Source organism: Lichenostomus cassidix, chromosome 1Aa (assembly GCF_008360975.1).
Source record: "Lichenostomus cassidix isolate B80296 chromosome 1Aa, HeHo_3.0, whole genome shotgun sequence".
Lineage (NCBI taxonomy): Eukaryota > Metazoa > Chordata > Aves > Passeriformes > Meliphagidae > Lichenostomus > Lichenostomus cassidix.
The window spans coordinates 46,425,268-46,448,871 of NC_139480.1; the positions used below are offsets into that span (position 1 = coordinate 46,425,268).

At 43.6% G+C, this 23,604-nt stretch overlaps 1 protein-coding gene across 2 annotated transcripts in view; it reads right to left on the minus strand.

Annotated features, from left to right (window-relative positions):
- Nucleotides 1-23,604, minus strand: part of GRIN2B (glutamate ionotropic receptor NMDA type subunit 2B) — a 214,690-nt gene that overhangs the window by 53,959 nt on the left and 137,127 nt on the right. For both annotated transcript variants that reach the window (XM_085047950.1, XM_085047957.1), the window contains one exon: nt 21,565-21,679. In XM_085047950.1, the coding sequence (XP_084904076.1) occupies nt 21,565-21,679 (115 nt within the window). The remainder of the gene's footprint in view (nt 1-21,564; nt 21,680-23,604) is intronic.

The window sequence follows — 23,604 nt, forward strand, 5'->3', positions numbered from 1 at the left end:
GGCACTGAGAAATTGTATTGTGCATCACTTTTTTCTCTTGGGTTTTATTCCTTTCTTTCTTTTTTGTTATCTTCCTTCTCATTACTATTATTCTGATTATTGCTATATTTTATTTTATTTCATTTCAATTATTAAACTGTTTTTATCTCAATATATGAGTCTTGCCTTTTTCTGATTCTCCTCCCCATCCCACTGTCACGAGCTTAGCTAGGGACTGCTTGTTACATAGTTGTTGGCTGGCATTAAACCACAACACTCACTCTTCCTCCTCCTCCTTCCCCATCTCTTCTGAGACATTTCAACCCTCACTATCTGCTCCCTCCTGCATCCACACCTGTGTCAGTGCATCTTGTTTCTCAATAAAAGCAGTTAATCCAGGGCAGGCAAATAGCTGTGAAATGTTTCAGCATGAAAACCCAAGCTGTGGAAACCCAGGAGATGATCTGAGGTCTGCTATACTTGTTTCAGTTAAAGCAGAGGACAGGCTTGTTGGCTTGTTGGGATCAGGGAATAACCCACTGGAGGAAGAAGGCATCTGAATTGTGCTCTGGTGCACCAAGTGGAAGTCCACAGCAGGCACAAGCTCTATGCTGGAAGAAGTGAAGCAGCTGAGACAACTGGAGAAAGGAAGTTTCTCTATAACTACTGAGAGATCAATTAACTGGTATCCTGGGGAAACAACACTGTTCCAGCGATGAGCTGTGATGGGCAAAATAGCTTTTCCATGTAATAAATGCTGTGTGCACTCTTCAGTGCAGACAAGGACTCAGGTGCTCATCAATAATTGAGTTTGCTTGAAAAGGCATTTAGGAGAACTGCACAAGAGGCCAGCATGCAGTTCTACCTCAGTCCCAGCTGGGCTGCTCTTAGCGACCCAGCCAGTGAGAAGGAAAGAGAAAGGCAGAGGTGGGGGCAGAGAAGGGGGTGAGTAGAGAGGAGAGAAAAGGGAAGAGCATTCCCCTTGCCAGAGGAAATCATGCATGGTACAGGAAAGGCCTCCTTGATGCCTCGTAGTATCACCCATACAGTATCACCCTTTTCCTTCCAGAGCATCTCCTGTTTTCCTCAGGGTGCAGCCCAGACTTACCACATGCTGACCACTGTATGCCCCAGACCTCAATGGACTTCACAGCCCTATGAAGAGCTGCCACAGTCTATGGCATAGCTCAGTGACCACAGAACATCCAACACTCCTTTGTGTCAATAGCCATTTAGGGAAAGAGACAGACACCCCTTTTCCCAAATGACCTGCCAGCATTTAAATTCCCACCCCATCTATCAACACACATTTTCACATGGAGATGTGATAGAAGGCTGTCTCCTAACTGTAATTCACCATACATGTTGGCTATAGCCAGCATTTAATCTTCACCATTCTTTTGGATTTGAAGCACAACTCTCCAGAAAATCTCATGTCTAGGTGCAGCTCTCTCAGGAGATCCACAGCTGATGTGCTTTCAAAAAGAGAAAATGAGAAGATATCTCAAGGAACAGCTGCAATCTCAAGGAACAGTCACTCACAATCACTCAGAATGTTTCTATTTGTGAACTAGATTTCCTTGGATGTGAAACGTCACTCAAGCTACTGAACAAGCATGAAGCTAAAATTTGACAAACCACAGAATTAAACCAGTACTAAAAGGTGTGTATGTATTAAAAAGAGGTAGTTTTTTCTGCACAGTAATATAATTTGAGAAATATATAGGAAGGTCAAATTCTAAATGCTTTTTTTCCCAAGATTTTTGTTACAATTTTGAAATATTGAAGAAACATTGGGTCAAGCACATATAGAATAAGTCTAAAAAGTCCTAAACTAGAACATTGTATAGGACTAGAGACAATTATAGAAGATCCCACCAGAGTCAAATTGCTTACAATCCAGAAAAGAAAGTAAGACTTATGTTTTGAATCTGGAGTCTTTAAAAAGTGGCTACAAGTTTGTTCAAATTTATTTTCATTAGTGTCTTTCATTTAGGATCGCACATACATGCTTTTGGGACCTAGGAGATACTTCCCCACAAAAAGGAGCATCAAGTTATGAAACTTGCTATCACAGCACAGCAATAGGGAACATGGCTTGATGCTGATGAAGAAAGGACTGAACAATGATGGTTTTTCAACAGACCTTGATAGGGACTTCAGCTCATTTAATTATGTTTAAGCCATTCCGCAGATAAATCTGCCTCTGCTAACTGTCTTGTCCTACAGGACACTCCAAAAGAACACAACTTTGAACACAGAATTATGCCAGGAAAATGCTTGTCTCTAGCACAGTTCTCCTTCTTTTCCTGGGCCCCAGGGGACCACAGACTTAAAATATCCAAGAGACAAAGCCTTATCTATGACATCCAAATCACTGGACGCTTAAATAAGTCTACTGGCATTTTTAACAGTTCTCAGCATCTGTGGAGGAGCTTGGAATGACAGCCTGAAGATGCAATTCACTTTTCTTTCCAGAGAGCATAAGAAGAAGCAAGTCCTGCCTTGCTACTGAGAAAATGGGACATCATATCTTGAGCCACTCTGAAGTCTCCCACATCATTTATTGCTCACATTAAAACACTACCTGCTGTGGAAATGTTGCACTTCTAGCCATGGACAGAAAAGCCTGTAGCATGGAGCAGAGGTTTCATAGCAGCTCCTGAAAGAAACCCCACTATTTCTGATTACCAATGAAAGTCCCTTGATCTGTCTTCACCATGAAGTGGCAGAGGCGTTGGTCTGAAGGAGATGTTTAGGATTTAACACATTCTTTCAAAAAGTACTTATCTCTACCACCCCTTTCTCTTGCCACAGTTTAATTTCAGCTGCCATTTCTCAAAATACATCTTCCTCAGCAGCCAGGAAAATTGGCTCCTCTGTGCAGGGGAGGGAAGGAAGGAAAATTGTCACAAAGACAGCTCCACCTCTTCTCCCTTGGCTTCTCCTGGGGAGTCTGTGCCCAGATGAAAGAAAGAATTAGTCTATACCACATGCCACCCATCACAGGTTGCAGGGGCACTACAAGAAGGACCTAGAACAATCAAGCATCACCCTTGCAGGGGCAACTGCACCTTACAATGTTGTATTAAAAACTGTTGCTGTAAAACAGGTAGTAAGAAAAGAACACTTGCCCATGGCCACAGGTCAGAAGATCATTGATATTCAGAATGGCTTCAGGACATAGAACTACAAGCTGTAAAAATTTTCCTTTTCTCAAGTAAACTAATTTGTTTGGAATGGCAGTACAGAGGAAATTCGCATTCTGGAAAAATAAATATTGAACCAATTTATCCCAGAAATATGTCCCTTTGTAAACTATATTGTCAAAAGACTGAGGATGGAAATCAAAGTAAATAAAATTGTGTTGTCTACAGGGGGATTTAGAAAAGGGATCATTACAGATTAGTTTTAGCGAACAGTAGCAAAACACTTCAGGCATTTCCTCTGAATGTGGCAGAGAGAATAGAGGTAAGGGACATCATTGCAAGCTTTGGTCTGAGCTCTTCTTTCATAGCCATGGCCACACAACAGCAAGAAGCTCCAAATGACCATAACATAAACAGGAAGAAAAGTATTGCCTCCATAGCATGAGGCTCCCCTTTCAACAAGTGCTGATGAAAGCAGTCTCTGTAGGTCAGTGCAGAACGTTCCTCTTTCTGCAGATGCACCAACAGAAAGAGGAAGCTTCACCTCATGGACTGCTGCAGTGCAAGGGCTTGAGGAGCTCTCCAGGCTGCTGGGCTGCTCCTCCCCTATTGACCAAGTCCCATTTCCTGTGACTTCTTCTGGCAGGCTGACCACAACTTGCTAAGGAAATGAGCTTAAGAATTGTCTTAACCAAGGCAAAGGCCACTTTGTCTGACTGATTCCTCTTCTTTTGAATTCTTGATTAACAAAGGAGTAAACTTCCGCTTTGGTATGTCATTTCGTACATTCCACATTTCACAGTTCCCTACTACCCTGCCTCTCCTCCAGCTGAAGTGTGTTGCCCTTGTTCCCTGCCCTCCTTCCCATTCCTTAGTAATCCTGGGACTCACTGTGTGCAAGGGAGAGAGCCTGTGAGAACACTTTCTCCAGATGAGAAGCCAGAAAAAGAAGGACAAGTAGTTTATTAGCCAACAAGGAGGCTCTAGGCACCACAGATGTAAGATTTGCCAAACCTCATATGATCATTAGGTTTATTTATTTCCCATTCTGTATTGTGTATTATTTCAATTTTTCCAAGTGCAATAGCAATAATATTGAAAAACATCCATGGAAACACTTCCAATTAACACAAGGTCAGAAAAATGACATTAGAGACCTCCACAGCCCATAAAGAAGAAAAATATCTCAGAAACAGCTTCAGCGAGTAGGCAGACAGTGCAACTTGTCTTAAAGGTCAGCAACCTTTTGTCTGTGTTTTGCCAAGAGCATGGAAGTAAGTATCAGCTTTTAGCACCTTGTGTGAAGACCACACCACCTGTAAGCTACATGCACAAATCTGATTTCAAACCAGGCTGAAAAATAAAGCTATAAAATACTGAAGATACAAAGCCACAGAGAGCTCTGAAGAACAGATTCAGTACCTTCAGTGGCACCAGAAACACAAAACAAGGTAGGTCCATCCCTGAAAAAGATACATACTGTAGGGTCAGAGTATGAGCACTAGTCAGTGAAATCTCTCTAACCTCACTATGACTTTGGCACAGGCTCCAATACACCCAGTAGCAAGAGGGATAATGACTGCAGTAAGAAGGGAACAAACCACAACAAGTAAAATCAAAACAAAGATGTTTTTAAACAGCTATGTTGCCATTTCTCATCTGCATGTCCAACACCAAATAGACAGGACACCCTGGTAGCTGGAGATCAGCCATCCAGTCTCCTTTCAGAGGCAAATTGGAACACTGTCTAGTCCCTTCCTGAGCCCTTGTGACCTCTTCCAGTCAAGTCTGAGCCTTGAGAACTACCAAAAAATGATGCCACTCACACTCACATGGAGATCTTTTTCCCCAGGCCAACCACCCTTGCATAGATAAGCAATTACCTCAAACTACCCTGAAGCTGAACAGAACGGAGGTGTTAATGAAAGGCATCTATCTGACTCAGCAACCGGATCATGGTAATTACAACCTTCATAGATTCCCTGTTCCCAAACCTAAGCTGAAACAGGTGAAAAAAATCAGAGATTTTTCAGTTCTACTTCTGCATAGGCAACTCAGAATCTACCTACACCTGCAAGGAAACCCTCTGACAGGCAGGCAGATAAAGGGAGAGGTCATATACTTTGGAAGATAGCTGTTTGCAGGATCTCTTAGAGCTTCTCACAGAAGGCTGGGAACCTGAATATTTCTCTTTCTATAGAGGCCATGGTGATGTCAGAAAATCCTTGAAGTCAGTTCCAGTTTCCAGTGCTGTCAGTGCTATGCTGCAGGTAGATAGCTGACTGGCCACGTGGCAGTCAGTATTCAGTTCACTGCTCTGCAAAGTGCTGCAGAAATAGATGACCAGTAACTGCAAAATTTCAGGGAGGAATAACCTTGGCTTAGTCTCTTCCCCAAGATATGTGTTTGTAATCAAGGATACAGTCAATTTTCTTCCAACGAAGATCTCTTGAGAGTCATTCATTTTAACTCGTTCCACCACTTCTCCCTTCTCTTGGCTATTTTCCTTTTCTGACTTTGCTGAGCTTTCCACCACAATCCTGTCCAGCACTGACCGGGGGCACAATGTTGGGAGAACATGAAAATACTTCCTAAGCATGTGCACTTCACGTGAAGAACCTGGCAAGGACTGCTGTCCCAACCCAGCAAAGGACAGAGAGTGTGCTTGTGCCCCAGGAAAGAGGGGCTAGGTCAGGAACTGCAGTACCATTTTTACAGCATCCGTATAACTCAGAATAGTCTGGTTTGCAACAACAGAAGTGGGAGAGAGCAGAAGGAAAAGACACAAGCTTTGCATGTCACTACAGAGATGGTGTCTGGGTGGTCTGAGAAAGGCCTTTCAAGAACAGAACACCTTTTTTTGCTTTAATTTTTAGAAACCATCTTGCAAAGTTGTGATATAATATAAATATTTATCATGCATTCTTATATCTCCTTCCAATAATTTCTGTATACTTACTGCCACACAGCACCCATGTTCACCGTACTCTTCATAAGCCCTCAGTAGGGATCACAGCTTCCAATTTGTCCAGAATCACAGAATCATAGAACGGCTTGAGTTGGAAGAGACCTTGAAGACCATCCAGTTCCAACCCCCTTGCCAGGGCAGGGAGATCTTTCACTAGACCAGGTTGCTCAAAGCCCCATCCAACTGTCTTTCAATACTTTCAGGATCTCAACATTGAACTGATTTTCATCCCTAGCTGTTTTCTCAGAGATCAAGGTTTGGTTATTCCATCAGCATCTGCACGGCTTTGCATTTATCATTGCAGAACTTTCTGGAGCAGAGAGAGATGATAATTTCCTCTGAAGGAGGTACACTGGCTAAGAGCACGTTCTTTTTTTAATACCAGAATCATCTGGTTCATGTTTCTGGCTTCCTGAAGCACACAAAAATATCCTTTTGAATAGAAATGAGAGGAGGCCCCTGACATTACTTCTGTTGCTGAAAATTTCAAAATGGTAGTCAAAAATTTGAGATAAAAAACAAAACAATCAAAAAGCATGCCCATTTGTAGCCATAAAATACTCTGGAGTATCACTTTTCAATCTTTCAGACTTCTCAAAAAAGTTAGGGTGTCTCAATGAAAATAAGCACTTCAAATTAGAAAAAAAAAATCTTAATTTAAATACTAATTTTCCACCAACAAAACTTCCAGAAGTTTTTCTGCAAGTTAATTCAATACAAGTCGCTTTAGGCCAGAGTAATTCAAATACATAGGTTTGCATATGTAGGCCTCTTTCCTAGAGTCCACACTGAAGTATTGTAACAAATCAGCATCAACAGCTCTTCAGGTTACATTTCCCTGAGACAAAGCCCCAGTGAGCAGGATAGACAAACCAGTGCTTCTTCCAGGATAATAGTCACACTTCCATAATATGAATGTCTTCATTATATCCCTTTTGGTACATTTCTCTACATGAAATTACACTTAAGAGTTTGCCTTCACGGGACAATTTACCAGTAGAAGCCATACTAATTGAGAAGTCCTCAGCTTGAAGTCTCTTCCTGACCTTCTATCATCCCTTTCAAAAGCCTCCTCTGCCTTTCACTTCAACTCTGCACATCTGTACTTGTCTCAGAGACAGCAACTGAGGTGGGACAGAGCACCCAACACAAGGGCAGAAAGGTAGCACACAACATCACAGGGGCTTGAGACGTGGGCTTCATCCTCACCTTGCATCCTTTTTTACCCACTTTGACCCTGGATGCATTGCAAACCAAGTCAAACAGCAGCCCCCTGTAACATCCTTCTCCTGCCGCTGGCTCGACAGAAAGGTTCAACAGTCCCCAAGGCCCCTCTCCCCGCCGTGCCTCCACTCTGATGCCAGAACCAACATCTAATATCCCCAAATTCTATTTGTGCCCACCACTCTCCACTTCTGCTCTCCATGGTTCTCACTGCGCCACTCAGTCTCTGAGGGTTTCTCTTAAACCATATTCTGACCTTCACACTCTACTTATTTGGCCCTTGAGCTTCTTTTGAAGTCTCCCCTGCAGTGCCCTCTCCACTGCAGCAGCCCTCAGGGAATGTGAACACTTCTTGGGAGATAGTTTATCACTGCAGCTGGCCCTGTGCTGCCAGGAGGAGTCTTTACTGTGGACACACACAGCTTATCCAGGACCTCCAGAATGTAGTGCCAATAGTGACAGCACTTGTGAAACAGAGAGGAGACCTTGCTGGGACACAGGTTTGTCCTCCCTGAGCCTATTTGAGGTTGGTCTTTACAGGCTCCCTCAGTACCAAAGGAAGCAAAGGTGCATTTGAACAGGGGCCTGACCTTTAGGCACTTTGAATTGTCTCCTGGAAGAGTCAGCCTTGTGACTGGTCACAGGTCCAACCTCATAAATTTTGCCTCCCTTTTTCCTGGGATCCCAAGTTCTGAGCCTGCTCAGAAGCAGTGGGGTCAAGCAGCACCTCAGCTACCAGTGAGGCTTTGTGCTAAGCTCCCCCTGTCCTGTGAGTCTGTGCTTGGAGGTCCTGTTTTCGCCAGCTGCCCTCATCATCCACATCCTCTACCTACTCCTGCAGGCAATGGACAGAAAGGCAAAGGTCCCCTTTTTGGAGCAGGACTTGAAAACACCTAATCTTTCGCTCACATTTCCTTCCTTTCAGATCCTAAACGAAATCATGGGGAACTTTTTCCCTCCATTACCTATCCCCTTCACTGCCCTCTGTCAGAATTATTCAGCTCTCTGAAGCATTACCAAATACACTATGTAGGAAAGATATGGCAGAAGAAATTAAATAGCATTGTTAGGTATCTATAATTACCCCAAGCCATTTTTTCCCACAGTGCAGCAATTTCAAATCTCTCACAGTACTCTCTTTGGAAAGCAGATGTTGACCATGTCAGCTGTGTGCTAAGAATGCATTTTCATGAGTTGTGTTTCTTGGAATTTGCAAAGTGATGGTGGTGGCAGAAGGGGAAGATCCTGGAAAATTCCACCCGTGCAGGCACAAAGCAGGCAGTGCAGAGACCCGCCAGCCTCCTCAGAGCACCAGGGGCTTCTCAGCCCTCTCTCTCTGTCATGGCATTAACTGGTCTCCCTCCCATCAAGCAAAGGGAATTTCTTCTACGTAGGAAGGCAGGCAGGGCTGCTGGGTTTAAGAGCCTATCTTGGGAGAGGGAGGATTTCTCCTTGGGGGGTGTTGTGCTGCTCTCCCTCCAGAGCAACACACTGTCAGGCATGGAACGATGAAAATAAAAAATCTGGTGGACGTCTCTGCTGTCAGTTGCTCTCCATCTGCTTCCCATGTGATCTGTTCTGCCCCATAGTCAACAGCTACAGCAGCAGCTACAGGCTCCCAGCATGTCCATCAGACTAGTGTTCTGCATCTTCTAAAAGAACCCACTCTTTCCTGATATTACATTTAAATGCACTTTTTCTCTACCCCCTGCCTCCCCATTACTCTTTAATTACATTCACTTGGATTGTCTTAAAGAAGTCCTTCCTTTTCTTATTGATTATTCCTTTCAAACACTTGCAGAGAAATATCATACGCCCTATCAAAAATATATATTTGTGAAAAATCTACCCTTAGCAACCAGGCAAGGGTCCAGTGAGACACAGGTGAGTCAGAGAAAACAGGTTTTAACTAAAATTCAAGTAACGTTGGACAACAAACCATGGTAATTCTTCAGAGTGTTTATTTGAGACAGGGGACTACTTAATGGAGAAAGTTCCTAGTGCTGATTTCACTAGACTGAATTCTTTTAATCTTTATTTGTAAGACAGTGTCTCCATTAGTCCCAGGCTGAAGCAAGGTGTTTGGGCAATGAGCAGGAAAATATATACACACACAGGACTTACTCTGGACCCAAACAGAGGCAGAGCATGGATAGAGCAAACGTTCAAAAAGGGACACAGAGAGTTCTCTATGGGTCTGTTCCTCAGCCTTTCCAAAAGCCAAGAGCTTTTTTACAGGTGAGAAGAAAGGTCTGTAAGAAAAGGAACAGGGCATGAAGCTGGTGCAAACTACAAATGCAGGCTGATCTACACACAGGACAAGCTCCAGAAAAGCTGCTGTCCACAGGTAGTCCCTGTCAAAGGTGAAAAAAGCTACAGAAATGAGATGCTGCCATAATCCCAGCAGTCTTTACAAAGCAAACATAATTTAATGCAGCAATACAAAGAACTCTGGCCTCGGTGAAAATGAGCACACATCTAAGAAGGAAAGCAAATAGCTCCCACTTCTAAAAAAGAACAAAAGTAAAGAATTCGCCTGAAAGAAGTGGCCTGAGCAATCCTGAATTCTTAAAATACCCAGATGATGCTTAGAGCAGTTAAACTCGGCGTGCCAGAGCTGATCTCCGGCAGCAGACTGCAGAATGGACTCTTTCTATTATTTCCAGATCTCCCAGCTTGGATGGTGAGACTGTTGTACGACACTGTTTAGACTGGAAAATTTGCAGCACACCTCTGTAGTCCAGTGCTGCACCCAATAAAGATTGATTTGCCATCAAAGACCGTTTCTTCTCAAAAACCACATGATTGCATAAACCAGGATGAATCTATGGGGAGAACAAAAAGATGTGCAACACCTATTAGCATTAGCATTGTACTGTGCAGTTTCTCTAGTCTCATAAGGGCCAGTACTCAGTACTGCATGCTCCACCACTGATCAAAATGGTGTTCTGATGAAGTTGTGCAAAAAGTTGTGCAAAAAAGATTTTTCAAAGCAACGTATGAACAAAAAAAAAGCCAAACAAACAAAAAAAGCATTGCCTCAATCTAAACCCAGGTCTGTTTGCTTTTTAGAATTTTCCACTAATCAAACTCAGCCATTCAACACGCACAAAAAAAATCATGTTCTTTATCAGACATGAACAATAAAAGTGATGGAAATTTGCATAGAAAAAAACATCTGCAGAGACACTTCAAGTATTTACTGACAAAGGAGTACCAATTAAAAAAAAAAAAAAACCCGAGTCCCAAAGGCTAGACCTCTCTCATGAGAGGTGACAGAGAATGCAGTTTACACCTGCATTCTGAGTCAGGCAGAAATTATTTAGCTACAGTTTTCCCAATGCCTAGTAGTATGTCCTCACTGCTTGCCTAACAAGGCTCTGGGTTCTGGGGGAAGATGCTGCCATTTTCTCCTCCAAATCATCTTTGTATGGTATCTAAAGGCTTTTGTGAGTCTACATGAAAATACCAAGATGTCAGTTTTCATTTACAGCAATAAAACTTCCAAAATAAAACCTCCATATCTGGCCAAAATTAATTAATATTTTCATTGATCCTAAACAATGTATTTTCACAGACTCATTTGTTCCTCCCACCATCTTTCTGAGACTCAGGCATTATCATCTGGAAAGGGAAGGACACAGGCCTTATCATTCCTCGTATTTAATGATCCATGTCATTTTTCCCAAAAACAGACTTTGTGGACAAAGTTGGCCAGAGTCTAATTAACAATTCCTCGCCTCCTTCTGTTCGAGACTCCTGTTCCTTACCTTACATGGCTGTGCAGAGCTATTTTGCATCATGAAACATCCTAACCCCTTTCCACCACACGAGCGGCTGAATATTACTCATAGTGAAATGTTGCCTCTATGTTAATTTTGCAAAGCGCTTAGGATCTTTCTCGAAGGAAGGAACAACAGAAATGTAAGTCATTATCCTGTACTGAAACTGAGGAAATAAACCTAAGGGAAACAAGCACCAGAAACTGTCACACAAAATGCAGACCAATTTGAAAGCTTAAACAGGAACAAGAAAAAGGCTGTCAAACAGCCTTTCAGGCTTGGCGTGGTGGGAGACACTGCAGCATGCAGCTAGCCTGGCAGAAGGAAATTAAACAAGACTGCCAAACTGCTGACTCAGCAGAAGACAGCACAACTCCCAGCACATTTTAGAATTAAACCCAGGTCAGTAAATGCCAGGTCCTTTCACGAGGAAGAAGGGCCCAAGGATGGTGACAGAGACTCAGACACCACTGCAAGGCAATGAAAGAGTCAGTGCCGGGATCTAACATTACCAAAGGCGGTCTAGAAAAATTACAGACTCTGGGAAAACACAGTTCAGGCACAGAGAAAACAAACGATGCTGAACATATTGTATGCTCAAATCGATGACACTGAACGCATGCCAGAGTTCATGAGCAGCGAGAGTAACTCAAGCACAGAGCAGCTCCAGTGATAACCACAGTTTTAACACTGAAATACCTTTGCAAAACAGCAAAGAAGTTAACATGTAACAGTGCAGAGAAGACCACAAGGGAGAAGACTGTCCTGGTCTAGTAAAAATACTGTCAAGATGCAGTTCAGCATCAAGCCAAGTCAACCACATACAGTCAGGGCTCAAACACAAAGCAAGGAGCATGTGAGAAAAAGCACAGAAACACTGGCCACAGCCAGCACCAGAGGAGAGAAACAAACCAAGCAAAAGACACCATGAACAAGCTATTTCTTACTGAAAAAAGTCTGAGCATTTTCATATTAAGAAAACCTTATTTCAAATTCCTTCAGAAGCAAATGTGGCCAGACTTTTACTGCAGGAAAAGCAAACTGCCAAAATCTTACCAAAAGCAAATAGAGAAGGGGAGGAGGAGGAGGAGAAAGAAGAAGGCAAAAGAAAGTAAAACATAGGGTCCTATGAATATGCAGCACTTCCCTTCTCCCAAGCCCCATGGAAGGAAAACAGAGCCTCCAGTTAATAACATTCAGATAATGTAAAAATAGAAAAAGCGAAGGATTCACAGGCCAAGCAAAGATGTCGTTGACATGAGACAGTCTCAAGCAAATGCAACTGAACAGATGAAAACACACCCTCAGGCACTGGGAGCACATTCACTCACTGTGAGTCTCCTTCAGCTGAAGCTCTGCTAGAGCTTTCTCCAGACTCAGTTTGGTTGGCTGCTAGCTTTCTGCGCCCTCATCTCTCTATGCATTTCAAATCTTAAAGCTGCCTAAATTCCCATGCTTCCTTCAGCTGCCTTTTCATGGCACAGTCTGGCCACCAAAAGCTTGGAAGAGGAAATAAACTTCCTCTTCCAGTTGCACCTGTGTGGTTCCTCACTGCTACAGACTCCCTGAAGTGATTTCCAGTATATGACTGGGCACAAACCAAGGGAAAGCCAAAGTGGCTATGCTGTGTATCTATCCAGTATTGAAGGATACATAACCTGTTCATGTCACTCCTGAGTGGAGTACAGATGAAGCAATTGCTGTTGCGCTGATAGATAGCCACGGAATCATAGAATCTTAGAATATTCTCAGTTGGAAAGGACCTACAAGGATCACTGAAGTCCAGCTCCTGGCCCTGGGCAGAACCATCCCAAGAATCATGCCATGTGCCTGAGAGTGCTGCCCAAACACTTCTTGAGCTCTGGCAGCCTTGTCAGTGCTGTGACCACTTCTCTGGGGAGCTGTTCCAGGGCCCAGCCACCCCCTGGGTGAAGAACATTTTCCTAATATTTAGCTTAAACCTCCCCTGACACAGCTCCATGCCATTTCCCTGAGTCCTGTCACTGGACACAGAGAAAAGAGATCAGTGTCTGCCTCTCCACTTCCCCTCGTGACAAAGAGTTGGAATTGATGATCCTTGTGGGTCCCTTCCAGCTCAGAATGTCCTGTGATTCTGTGAAGCTGTTGACTGCCATGAGGCCTCTGCTCAGTCTCCTCTTCTCCAGGCTGAACAAGCCAAGCGGCCTCAGCCACTTCTGTCAGTTCACTTCTACATGGAATTTAGGAGAAAAGTCATTCTTGAGCTAAGATTGAAATTAGAGGCCAAATCAAACCACCCTTCCCGGTTTGGGGTTTTTTTTTGGTTTCAGGTTTTTTTGAGGATGTTGTGGACTAATCTGGGGTGATGATAGAATGGATCCCTGATCCTGTACTGCGATAGAAATATGTAATTACTGTACCCATGCCTGAAAGCTCATCTTCCCACAGCGAATCAGCTATCACCTGCATTAAGATATGGATGCCTATTTTCAACATGCTGGGATAAAACATTCCCACAATCAATGAAATGCTCATGATTAAAGGAACACAGATACACAACAGCATCTGACATGCCATGGAAACCTCCAAGCTGCTGGCAAGCAGGAGGGGTTTCAACCAGAAGCAATGTGGATCTGGCACTAGCGCACCAGCCCTGCACTGACAATTTGTGCTGCATTGCAAGATGTGGCCTTACCAGAGGTTTTTTCATCTCTCTATAAAGTTAGGATTATCCCCTCAGATGTTAAGAAGACTGGAAATTTTCCAGCAGCACTGGGTATTTTTGAGCTGTTGCACCTTCTCAGCTGCAGCTCTCCAAGCACCGTTACAGCTTTTCCCTGTCTGCCCTTCACACTTTTGATGAGGCTCCCATAAGCCTGCACAAAGCAGGTTATAATTCTCCGCTGCCTATCAAAGCCTTCACAAGAGTTAGGCAGTTGGTGTGTAATGCCCGCTGCCTACCATGCTGACTAATGTTGTCTGATTGTTCCCTTGTACTCCCCCGTTGGTCCATCTGTACCCATCTGCTACCTTTTGTCTCCTAATTAAAGTGTAACCACGTTGGGGTAGGAGCCACCTTTTTTGTTGGTGTTCACTTAGCTCCCTGCAGAGTCTCAAGTCCATAACTGGGTGCTGAGGACAGCAATGATGATGTGCAAGAAGTGACTGCATACACGTGTGGCAAAGGGTTCCAGTGGCACCTCTCTCACTGTGTGGCATGAGTAAATCAGCTAAAAGAAAGCCTCAGACAAGAGTTCTTGTCCAGAATGCACAGCAAAGGTGAGGGCAGTCTTCTCTTGTGGCTGGATGTTGTTATCACATTAGTATACACTGAGAACAATCCTCCAGGATCCCCTGTCCAAGGAGTTAGGTTGGCAACCCCAGTAAAGGTCAGATGGCTACTATCACCCTCATCAGCTACACCAGCACAAAAATGGTAGGAAGCATTCTAACTACAGCCTGGGATTAATAAAGATCTCTAGATATTCCAATATCTGATTTGCATAAGAGGACAAGGTCTCTCCAAGAAGCTGTCATTGTTTCAATGTAAGAATTCCCTCCAGTAGCCAGGGAGTAGGGTCTGGTGGAGAAGAGCCAGAATATTTTTCTGCAGGCTCATGAATCATACAAATACACTCCAAAATTCAAGCAAACGAAGTCAGGAACCGCTTCAGCAAGAGACAAAGCGAGCAAACAGTTTATAATGACATAACATACAGTGGTTAGGAAGAGACACCCAACATGTCCTCTTCGGTCAAAGAACTAGACTAGCTTATTATTGCAGGATGCAGTAATCCAGCAAAGAAACGGTTTGACCAGCATGTCCACAAGATTTACGTAGAAGGCATTTTCAGAAAGATTGTTCCATTTATAATCTGATAAGGAAGGCTTTGTGAGGCACTTGAATCTTCCCTTCTCCTTAGGAATCAGTGTAAGATTAAGATAGACATATCAGCCACAAATACATACAGTTAGATCCTGGACAACTGTGAGAAGTCAGGCCAAATCCTGGCAGTGGGTGCAGCATAGGTGCACAAATAAAGCCATCTGGTTGTCTGATTGAATCAGGGTCATAAACAGACCCATCAGATGTGACCTAAATCAGGTATCTAAGGGACACTCACTTGGGAGTGGGATATCCATAAAATATGAATTCTTTGATGTAAGCCTGCTGTCTAATGAGAAGTAAGGCATTCAGCAAATCATGGTCTCTTAGAGACATGTCCAGAAAGAACACTTTAAAAAGAAGGGGGAGAAATGCATGTACAGATTCCCATTCTAATTTCAGCCATATGTGCTTGAATCCAGAACAATCCTTCTGCCCTAAGAGAAGCTATATCCTTCTAAAAACTGGTTCTATGGGAACAGAATCAGTCACTTACTCTGAGTAGGTTTAAACAAACTTCTATGCCATTTCTCCCCAGGGACAATGAGTCATAAATCCCCATGTACACAGCAAAATTAGCAAAACAAGACTGATTGGCAAAAACAGTCCAATCTTGTCTCACTGTAAAAGGAGTCAGTGGAATAAAAAATCATTTCCTCCCTGGACACACAGGCAAGATGCCAGTGCTACACACATGGAGCAGAACCTGACCAAAGGCAGAAACTTCCACCCCATGGAGGCAAGCATACATGTGCATGAATGTGTAAGTGATCAGAAAGCTTGCTTAGGTAGGCACCAGACAACAAGAGGAAGAAACTGCCTCAAACAATCTAGTCATCTTTCCAGGGGCCTTCAGAGGAGGCTTGGATTTGTACAGCTGCAGTTTTCACCTCACAACCCTACATTCTAGCTCCCCTCCTATTTCAAAGAGCCTTCTCTAGGGAGGCTTTTATTCTCTAACAAAGTGAAATTTTTTTTAAAAATCGAAATCCTTCCTTCTGCTAAGCAATATAACAGATAGAATAACATGATTCATATTGATTCTTCACGGAGTGGTCAGTACCGCATGGACCGTTACCAAAAGCCAAGAATACATCTCCAGTCCTCTTCCTCCTCTCCCCAATTATTTCTGCCACTGGGACATGGAAGCACACAAAGAGATGACAGTGAATGTTTCTTTTAATGCACAGAAAGACTTGAGATCAGGCCTGAAGGCTGCATCATCATCAAATGTTACAGCCTCTTCAGCGTCTCTGTGGGGTTCATCAACTCCCCAGAGGTGCAGACTTCAGGAGGCGACACGAGCCTCCGTGAGAGCTTTTGTTTGCACCCATCCACAACAGCCTTCACATGCCTACTGCCTGCTCGTACAAAAGGTTCAAGGTAGAAGCTTGCAGAAATTATGTCCTCACTGGACCAGGCTTGCTGATCATCAAGGTTTTGCTGATCATCTTGTCCATAACTCAGGTTCTCTTTCCTATGAAATAAGTGGCTTGTTGTGAGACACTCTTCAGGTTCGTCTTGCTCATCTAATCACAGAAATGTAGGCTGGCAGAGAACCACAAGAGATCACTTACTGCTTGCACTAGCTCTGAGGCAGGACAAGATAGATTGAGGTCCTGCACTGTCGGATATTTTTCTCTGTGTCCTCCAGCAAATGAACCTCTACCAGCAAATGAGCCTCACCATGTCTCACCATGCCAATAATTAGATAGCTCCCTACATATCTAACTGAAATCTTTCTGCTTGAAAATTTAGCAAGACATCTTCTTTCTCCCTACTGGGGCTTGAAAAGCAACTGACCATTATGTCCTTTTTTCAACAATCATTTAGGTGTCCAAAGATTTATCTTGTTCTCTTTCCTCACTTTTTTTTAGATAAGGGAAATCTTTATTCTTCATTCTTCTCTTCTAAATCCTGCTTTCCTTTCTATATCTCCCTCCCACATCCCAAGGAAACCCATCCCAGGTATGGATGGACATAATTGTGGTGCTCTGTTCCAAGCTGGAGACAGGGTCAAAAAAGTTCACAAATTTATCTTATGTAGACTATCACTGAGGCTGAGCACATCTCTGGGAAGCCCATGTGGCAGAGAGCAGTGGCACTATTTCCCACCCTGTTGCAGCATCAGGAAGTTCTGGAAGTGCACAGGCACTGAGGCAGCTGACAGGATGTCACAGCAAATGGCCCCATTCCCAGGGAGCACTAATGTGTGCAATGGTGTAAGAGTACAGGCTAAGAGCAGCCTGCCTGTGAAATTTGTAATCATGGCCACACGGATGGCTAGAGGAAGCAGAACAGACCCTGCTAGAGCTGAAGAGCTCAAAAGTCAAATGCTGATAATTATAGGACCAGCAGCAGGCAAACATTTTATCTGCTGAGTGGGGTGAAGGTTGATAGGGGCAGAGGATCAGCACATGCAGCAGGGAGAATGAATCTTTCAACATAAGTTTCCCACCTGTCCTCTCAGACAGTTTGTAGTGGTACCCTGACCAAAACCATCACCTGGGGCTTTGCTTGTCCAGAACAGGAAGAGGAGTTAATGGGGCATGGTTGGTAAGAGATGGAGGAAGCTTGTGAATGGAAGGGCTCTGTGGGGTGGCACAAGAAGTTGGTGTCATGAGCCTCAAGGAAAAGTGCTCTGAATCCCCAGAGACACACCTAAGAGAAGAGGCAGAGAAGAATCAGCAAAATGGAGAGGCTGAGCATAACCTAGTGATAGAACTGATGCAAAACTCACTAGTAATTAAAGCAGAGAAAGAAGCTAAAAGAGGGCCTCAGAGTTTATAACATTTGTGTCATCCCCAGGTTTGCTGGGGAAAAGTGAGGAAGCACATGGGAAGAGCTAGGAGCTAATGGGACAGGACTGCTGGGCGGGAGCTGGTGGGATAGGACTCAGTAGAGAAGGAGGATGTGACCAAGAGCTGGAGACAGCAGCACTTGGGTAGCTCTCACAAAGGGATCATAAACCCAGAATTAAGTCCTCAACATATGTGGGATCACAGGAGAGCCAAAGAGAAAGGCAAATCGTGAAGAAAAATACTGGGTGAAAACTCTTCCCACACAAAACATCACAACCCACTGACACAAAACCTAGCCTAGTACTGAGCCTCTGGTTCACTTGGCAAGACCTCTGGCCCCCACTCATCCCTGCACTGACGCATCACCCTTCAGGGGCATAAGAGTAGACCTCCTTCACCACCTCCATCTGCATACCTGCACTTCTATGATAAATACAACAGGGACATCTAGGCACCCAAAACACACCTAGGCTATCTGGCCAGTGAAGCAAAGAGATTGACTAAACAGCTGATTAAAGGTAGTGAGGAAAGGCATGCAGCCTTCTGCCCCCAAGGAGCAGAGTACAGAGAAGAGAACGAAATGCAGCACATTTGCTTATCACAGTGAATCATTACTCATGATTAAAACAAGCACTTTCTGCCCCTTTGTAGAAAGTGGTTTCTCTTCTTGTTCTTTCATGATTGTCAGTCCTACAAGATTTGAGTTTGTCTGAAGGACTCATGAGGAGATCTATCATCATCAGAGTCTGGGGGCAGCTGCAGCTGCTCCGGAAAATTAATTTCTGTTCTGAAATAACTGGCAAGGTTGTGAAGATATTTATTCCCAAAGTGGGATACAAAATCAAAATCACAAAAGATTTCACAGACTTGAAATCCTGAAACAGTTCAGTCACTGTCTGGATATTTGCTGCTCAGAAAATGGAAGACTTCACACCTATTTTAAAATGTATCTTTATATATCTCTACTCCATGAGACATACCCTCAAAATCCATTTGCCATCTTTGAAGAATCAAATGCACCAAGCTGTACAGAGCTGCAAACTGTGTTACTAAATCCAGAGGAGAGTATCAGAAATGATCAGAAGACTAGAAAACATGACCTACCAAGAGGGACTGAACAAATTCTTGTTTAACCTACAGCAGAGAAGATTGGGAGACAACATGATAGAAGCCTCCAAACCCACATAGGGAAGATAAGAAGTGGTAGAGAATAAACAATTCCCTACGTCCATTAGAGAGACACAAAGTATTAATGGGATTAAACTGCAGCCAGGGAAATCTAGGTTAGCCATTAGGAAAACTTAGCAGGATAAGGAGAAAGAAGCCATGGAAGAGACTGACTCAGGATTTCATGCGGTTTCTAGCATTGAAGGTCTCTCAGAACAGGTGAGACAAACATCTGTCAGGAATAATTTCAGGCAAGTTGAATCCTCCCTTGGGCACAGGGAGGGACTAGATGACCTCTTGATGTTCCTTCCAGGCACAGCATCTGATTATTAATACCAGTGTGTAGTTAAAGACTGAGCTATAGCGAATGCAACTACTGGACCAAATCAGTGTTTCTCATGCAGACTTTATTCTCATGTCTCCTACTGCCTGAGTGTTTGCCTAAAAGTTGGTAGGATGAAGAACCTTGCTAATTTACATTAAATTAGTGACAATTTGGATGATGTTCCAAAGCAATGCACTTTAAAAGGTATTGGAATTATGTGCTAACAATACGTTAATAATTTCTTGTATTGTGGCTTGTATTGTGGCACTGCCTGGGAGCTGTTGTTAAGGGCCAACACTGTTTTGCCTGACTCTCTGCAAACATGGAACAAAACTCTTTGTCACAAAGATCTCAGTTTCACACTTCTATTTTAATGTTTGCATTTCTGCTGAATGGAAAAAAAAATAAGAAAAAGAGCATGAGGTTCCAGGAATGAAAGGTTTTGGTCTGTGATCAGAACATGTTGGAGATGACTTTGGTGTTTTCCAGGAATAACCTGCCAGTGTAAAATTCAGCCAGTACAGAGTTTGGTTATAATAAGCTGATCTTCTGAGCAAGACACCCACTTCAAGATAAAATATTTGTGTCCCGGAAGTATTACATGCTTTTCTAACCACTAATACCGGAGTTCATCATAGCCTCATTTCAGGTCAGCCCCAGCTCCTATGAAATAAAGGATTGTTTTGGTTTAATGGATGCCAAGTAGTCCACACAGACAGCAAGGCTAAAGTAGGTTCCAGGTCTAATCCCAACACCCCTGGTCACCAGGATCCCTTCTACAAATTGTCTGGTTCATCTGAGAGACCACAGATACACTCTGAGAGACTGAACAACCCTTCTTACCACTGATGGAAGCCACCAAACCCTCACTGAGGGTGCGACATGTGAAGCATGTGACAGGCAAGATAAAAACAGGACTGTATTTAGCTGTGCCTCCCCAGAGACTGCAAAGCATTCCAGCAACAGATTCCCACAGCCAGCCCTGCTAATAATCCCTAGGAGGATTCATGCTGCTACTGCCTCATTTTCCTTCTCTGACGATGGAATTTTCCCCCATGAGAACAAATTTGGTGCCAGCTAGGAACAAATCCTCCTGGACTTTTGCTGGTAAGCTTTATCAAAACTGAGTGATGGACCAAGCCTGACGTGAGGTCTCTGCAGCCTGAGCTTTGCACATCCACACCCTGTGCGTTATCTAGACAGGTCCTCCTGGAAACCAGGCACAAGCTGGGGCCTTTAACCTTCTTCCCAAACTTCTGCAACTACTGGGAGACCCTAGTGCCTGCCAGGCACTAATGTAATAGCCCTTCTGTCTCATTTGAAAGTTGTTCCCACAGCTCTCCTCTGAATACACTTCTCCTGACAGCTCCCTATTTCATTCTCATTTCCCCATTAATTTCTTCCTCACTTGCACCAAGCAGGCCACTTTCAAGTCCATGCAGACAACAAGCAGGCAAGGTGAGAAAGCTTTCTGTGCATGTTGGGACAAAGGGGCATTTTTCTGAGCCATACACATGATCATATCCAGACCAACTTTTGCTTCATATCTGTCAAATGTTCTGATGAATTCTCCTTCCTTTGCTCTGACTTCTCACCCCCGTAGCTTTTTTTATATCTCCTTTTCTTAGCCCTCCAACTACCCTCTCTGCTTCAATTGAAACCCTTTGGGAATGCATGTTCTGAGCCTGGACCACTGACATTTATGTGGGAGGTGACACAAACCAGAACTTCCCACTAACTCAGAAATTCACACCATTTCTAAAATGGTGCTTTGGGTTACATGCAAATTATTCCAAAATATGCAAATTTGGATCTTTGAACAACTGATCTTTTTAGACATTAACATTCTATTTAATGTACCATCCCATTGCAAGGGACACTGGCCAGATTTACCAAGCACAGTTAACACTGGCATAAATTACTAAGTGTGGCTGTAGTTCAATCACATCAGTCAACATACAGAACTTCACTTCCTCCAAGCCATACAGAGAAATATCTTCTGTCTCAGCCATTGAAACTCATGGCACAGAGGAGGTCTCTTCTCTGAAAGGCCGGAAAACTTATGTTCAGAGGCCACAGAAAGGAAGCTGATGAATTTTTTATGCATACTAATGGAAAAATGTAATGGCATCCTGCATGGAAAAGACAGCAGCCTGGGCATTGGAGATACCAGTGATCCAGGATACAAGTAGCAGATTGCCAGCCCTTGATAAGAAGTACAGAAAAGTGGGAGGGATTATTTGCCTGGAGCCTTCCCCCATCTTCTTCCCTGACACAGTTTGAGAATTACTAAATGTATCCTACCCTCTCCCACTTCCTCTCCTTGGTCAAAAGGATGATCACCAGCTTGGGATGCATCTGGTATCCGTCCTCACTGAATGACAAATTCCTGCCTTCAAAGGTGACGTTGATCAGGTACCTGCAGGAGAGAGAAAAGAACAAGGAAAACATTAATGCTTGGAAACCAAACCCAAAACAGGAGCCTGCCTCCACACTTCAGCTCACATCAGGAGGGTAGGTGCAAAGTACAAACAATGGAAAATCTAAGAGGAAGGGAGTGAGAAAAACAGGACAATTACTCCAGGAACTGGGACATTCAGGCAAGGCAAGGCAATCACCCCCTTTTGTGACTGGGATAGGGAAGTGATGTACTGTGTTGGTTCTCAATGAATTCCTGAAAACACATCTAAGAGTCACACACACGTGTGTGTCCACAGCCCCTGCTCTTCCCCTGCCTCAACGGGCAGAGGGATCCATAGCCATCAGCTGTGTAAACACACTCCACAGCCTACATTTTGCTCACTCTCCAAAGGAGATTTTGCATGGCATTTGAGGATAGTGATGGCCTACAGATGAAGCAGTGGAGACAATCCTCCACCCAGCCCAAACACTGAGGCAATGATTAGGGAAACAGTGGAGAGCAGAGGAAGGAGCAGCACATCTGCAAGAAGCTCTATTCCTATCAGAGCCAGAACACCTCATGGGATCCAAAGCGATCCTGTGAAGGAGCTTAGGAGTAGGGGTAAGGATGCTGAAAGAGCCTAGGCTCTGTTCTAGGGACAGAATCAAGCCTTATACTAAGTAAGATCAAACTAAAGGGTGATCAGCCCTGCAGCCAATATCGGCAATTCTCTTTGTCTGGAAAGGCCCCATCACTTCTGCACAAGGCACTCCCTGTTGGGGCATCTCATGTCAGCCACACAAATGGACAGTTAAACAGTCCAGGCTTCAATCTCATTTATCCTAAAGCCTCCTTACTCTGCTCTGGCAATAGGGAAGACCTTTAAGTGGACTGAGATTGCAGCTACACTCATTTCAAGGCCTTGCTGTATCGTGAAAGCATGTTAAAGTGGTATTGCTGTAAATAAGAATCAGGTCTATTGTTTTCTTAACTGTCAGACCATCTAGAAATACACTGTAGGGAAGAGGAGGTAAATACACATTTCACAGTTCAGTGGTTTATATGACATCTCCGTGGCACTCTGACAGTTTCCCCCGTTCATATATTTCACTTCAATTCACAATCCTGTTGCATGAAGTAGATTTTACCTTTGTAAATCTGCTCTGGCACCAGTAGCATCACATCACCATGAGAGGCAGAGGTGACCAAGCTGCCTGCAGGACTAGCCCCTGGACTCTGCACTCTCCTACTTTGCACAATTCTATAAATTACACAAGCAACATTTCTATCACAGACATGAGACGTTCTTCTGCTCTATTACACCATGAAATCAAGAAACATTTCCTAATATACAGCTTCAATTTGTATTTTCTGAACTTAACTTGAACCAATTTCATGAAAAAAAAAAGAGAAAAAAAAAATCGGTTCTTTCAGTGGGTCCACATTTTCCTGCTATCTGCACAAAGAAATCTCCCTGCTAATCTATTGAAAGCACTGTATCAGGGAAACGTCTTCAAACAAACAAAAAAGCAGGTCATGATTTTAGTTTCTTCCTTTTTCAAACTTTTCTGTTCTAACTCCATTAATCAACCAAACTCACCTACTAACTCCCGATTGCCAAGTGCAATCAGCAATTATGCTTATTTCTAAAGGAAATTCCACACTTGCTCCATGTTGTGACCTTCAAGGGACGTGTTCAGTGTTAGAAACACAGCCATAAGGGAGCCCAGCATGAAACACTTGCTACAGGACAATTTTCAAAGGCAGACTATTGGTTATTTTCCAAAAACCAGAGCCATTCAGAACCCAAACACTGAGAGAACCCCAAAACATCATCCACTTGGAAAATCTTAGCCACACAACTGTTTCCAGTGGTGTAAAACATCCTCTATCAGGACCACACATGCTCTTTTTCTGCCATTTTTTTTTCCAGCTGTGTGAAT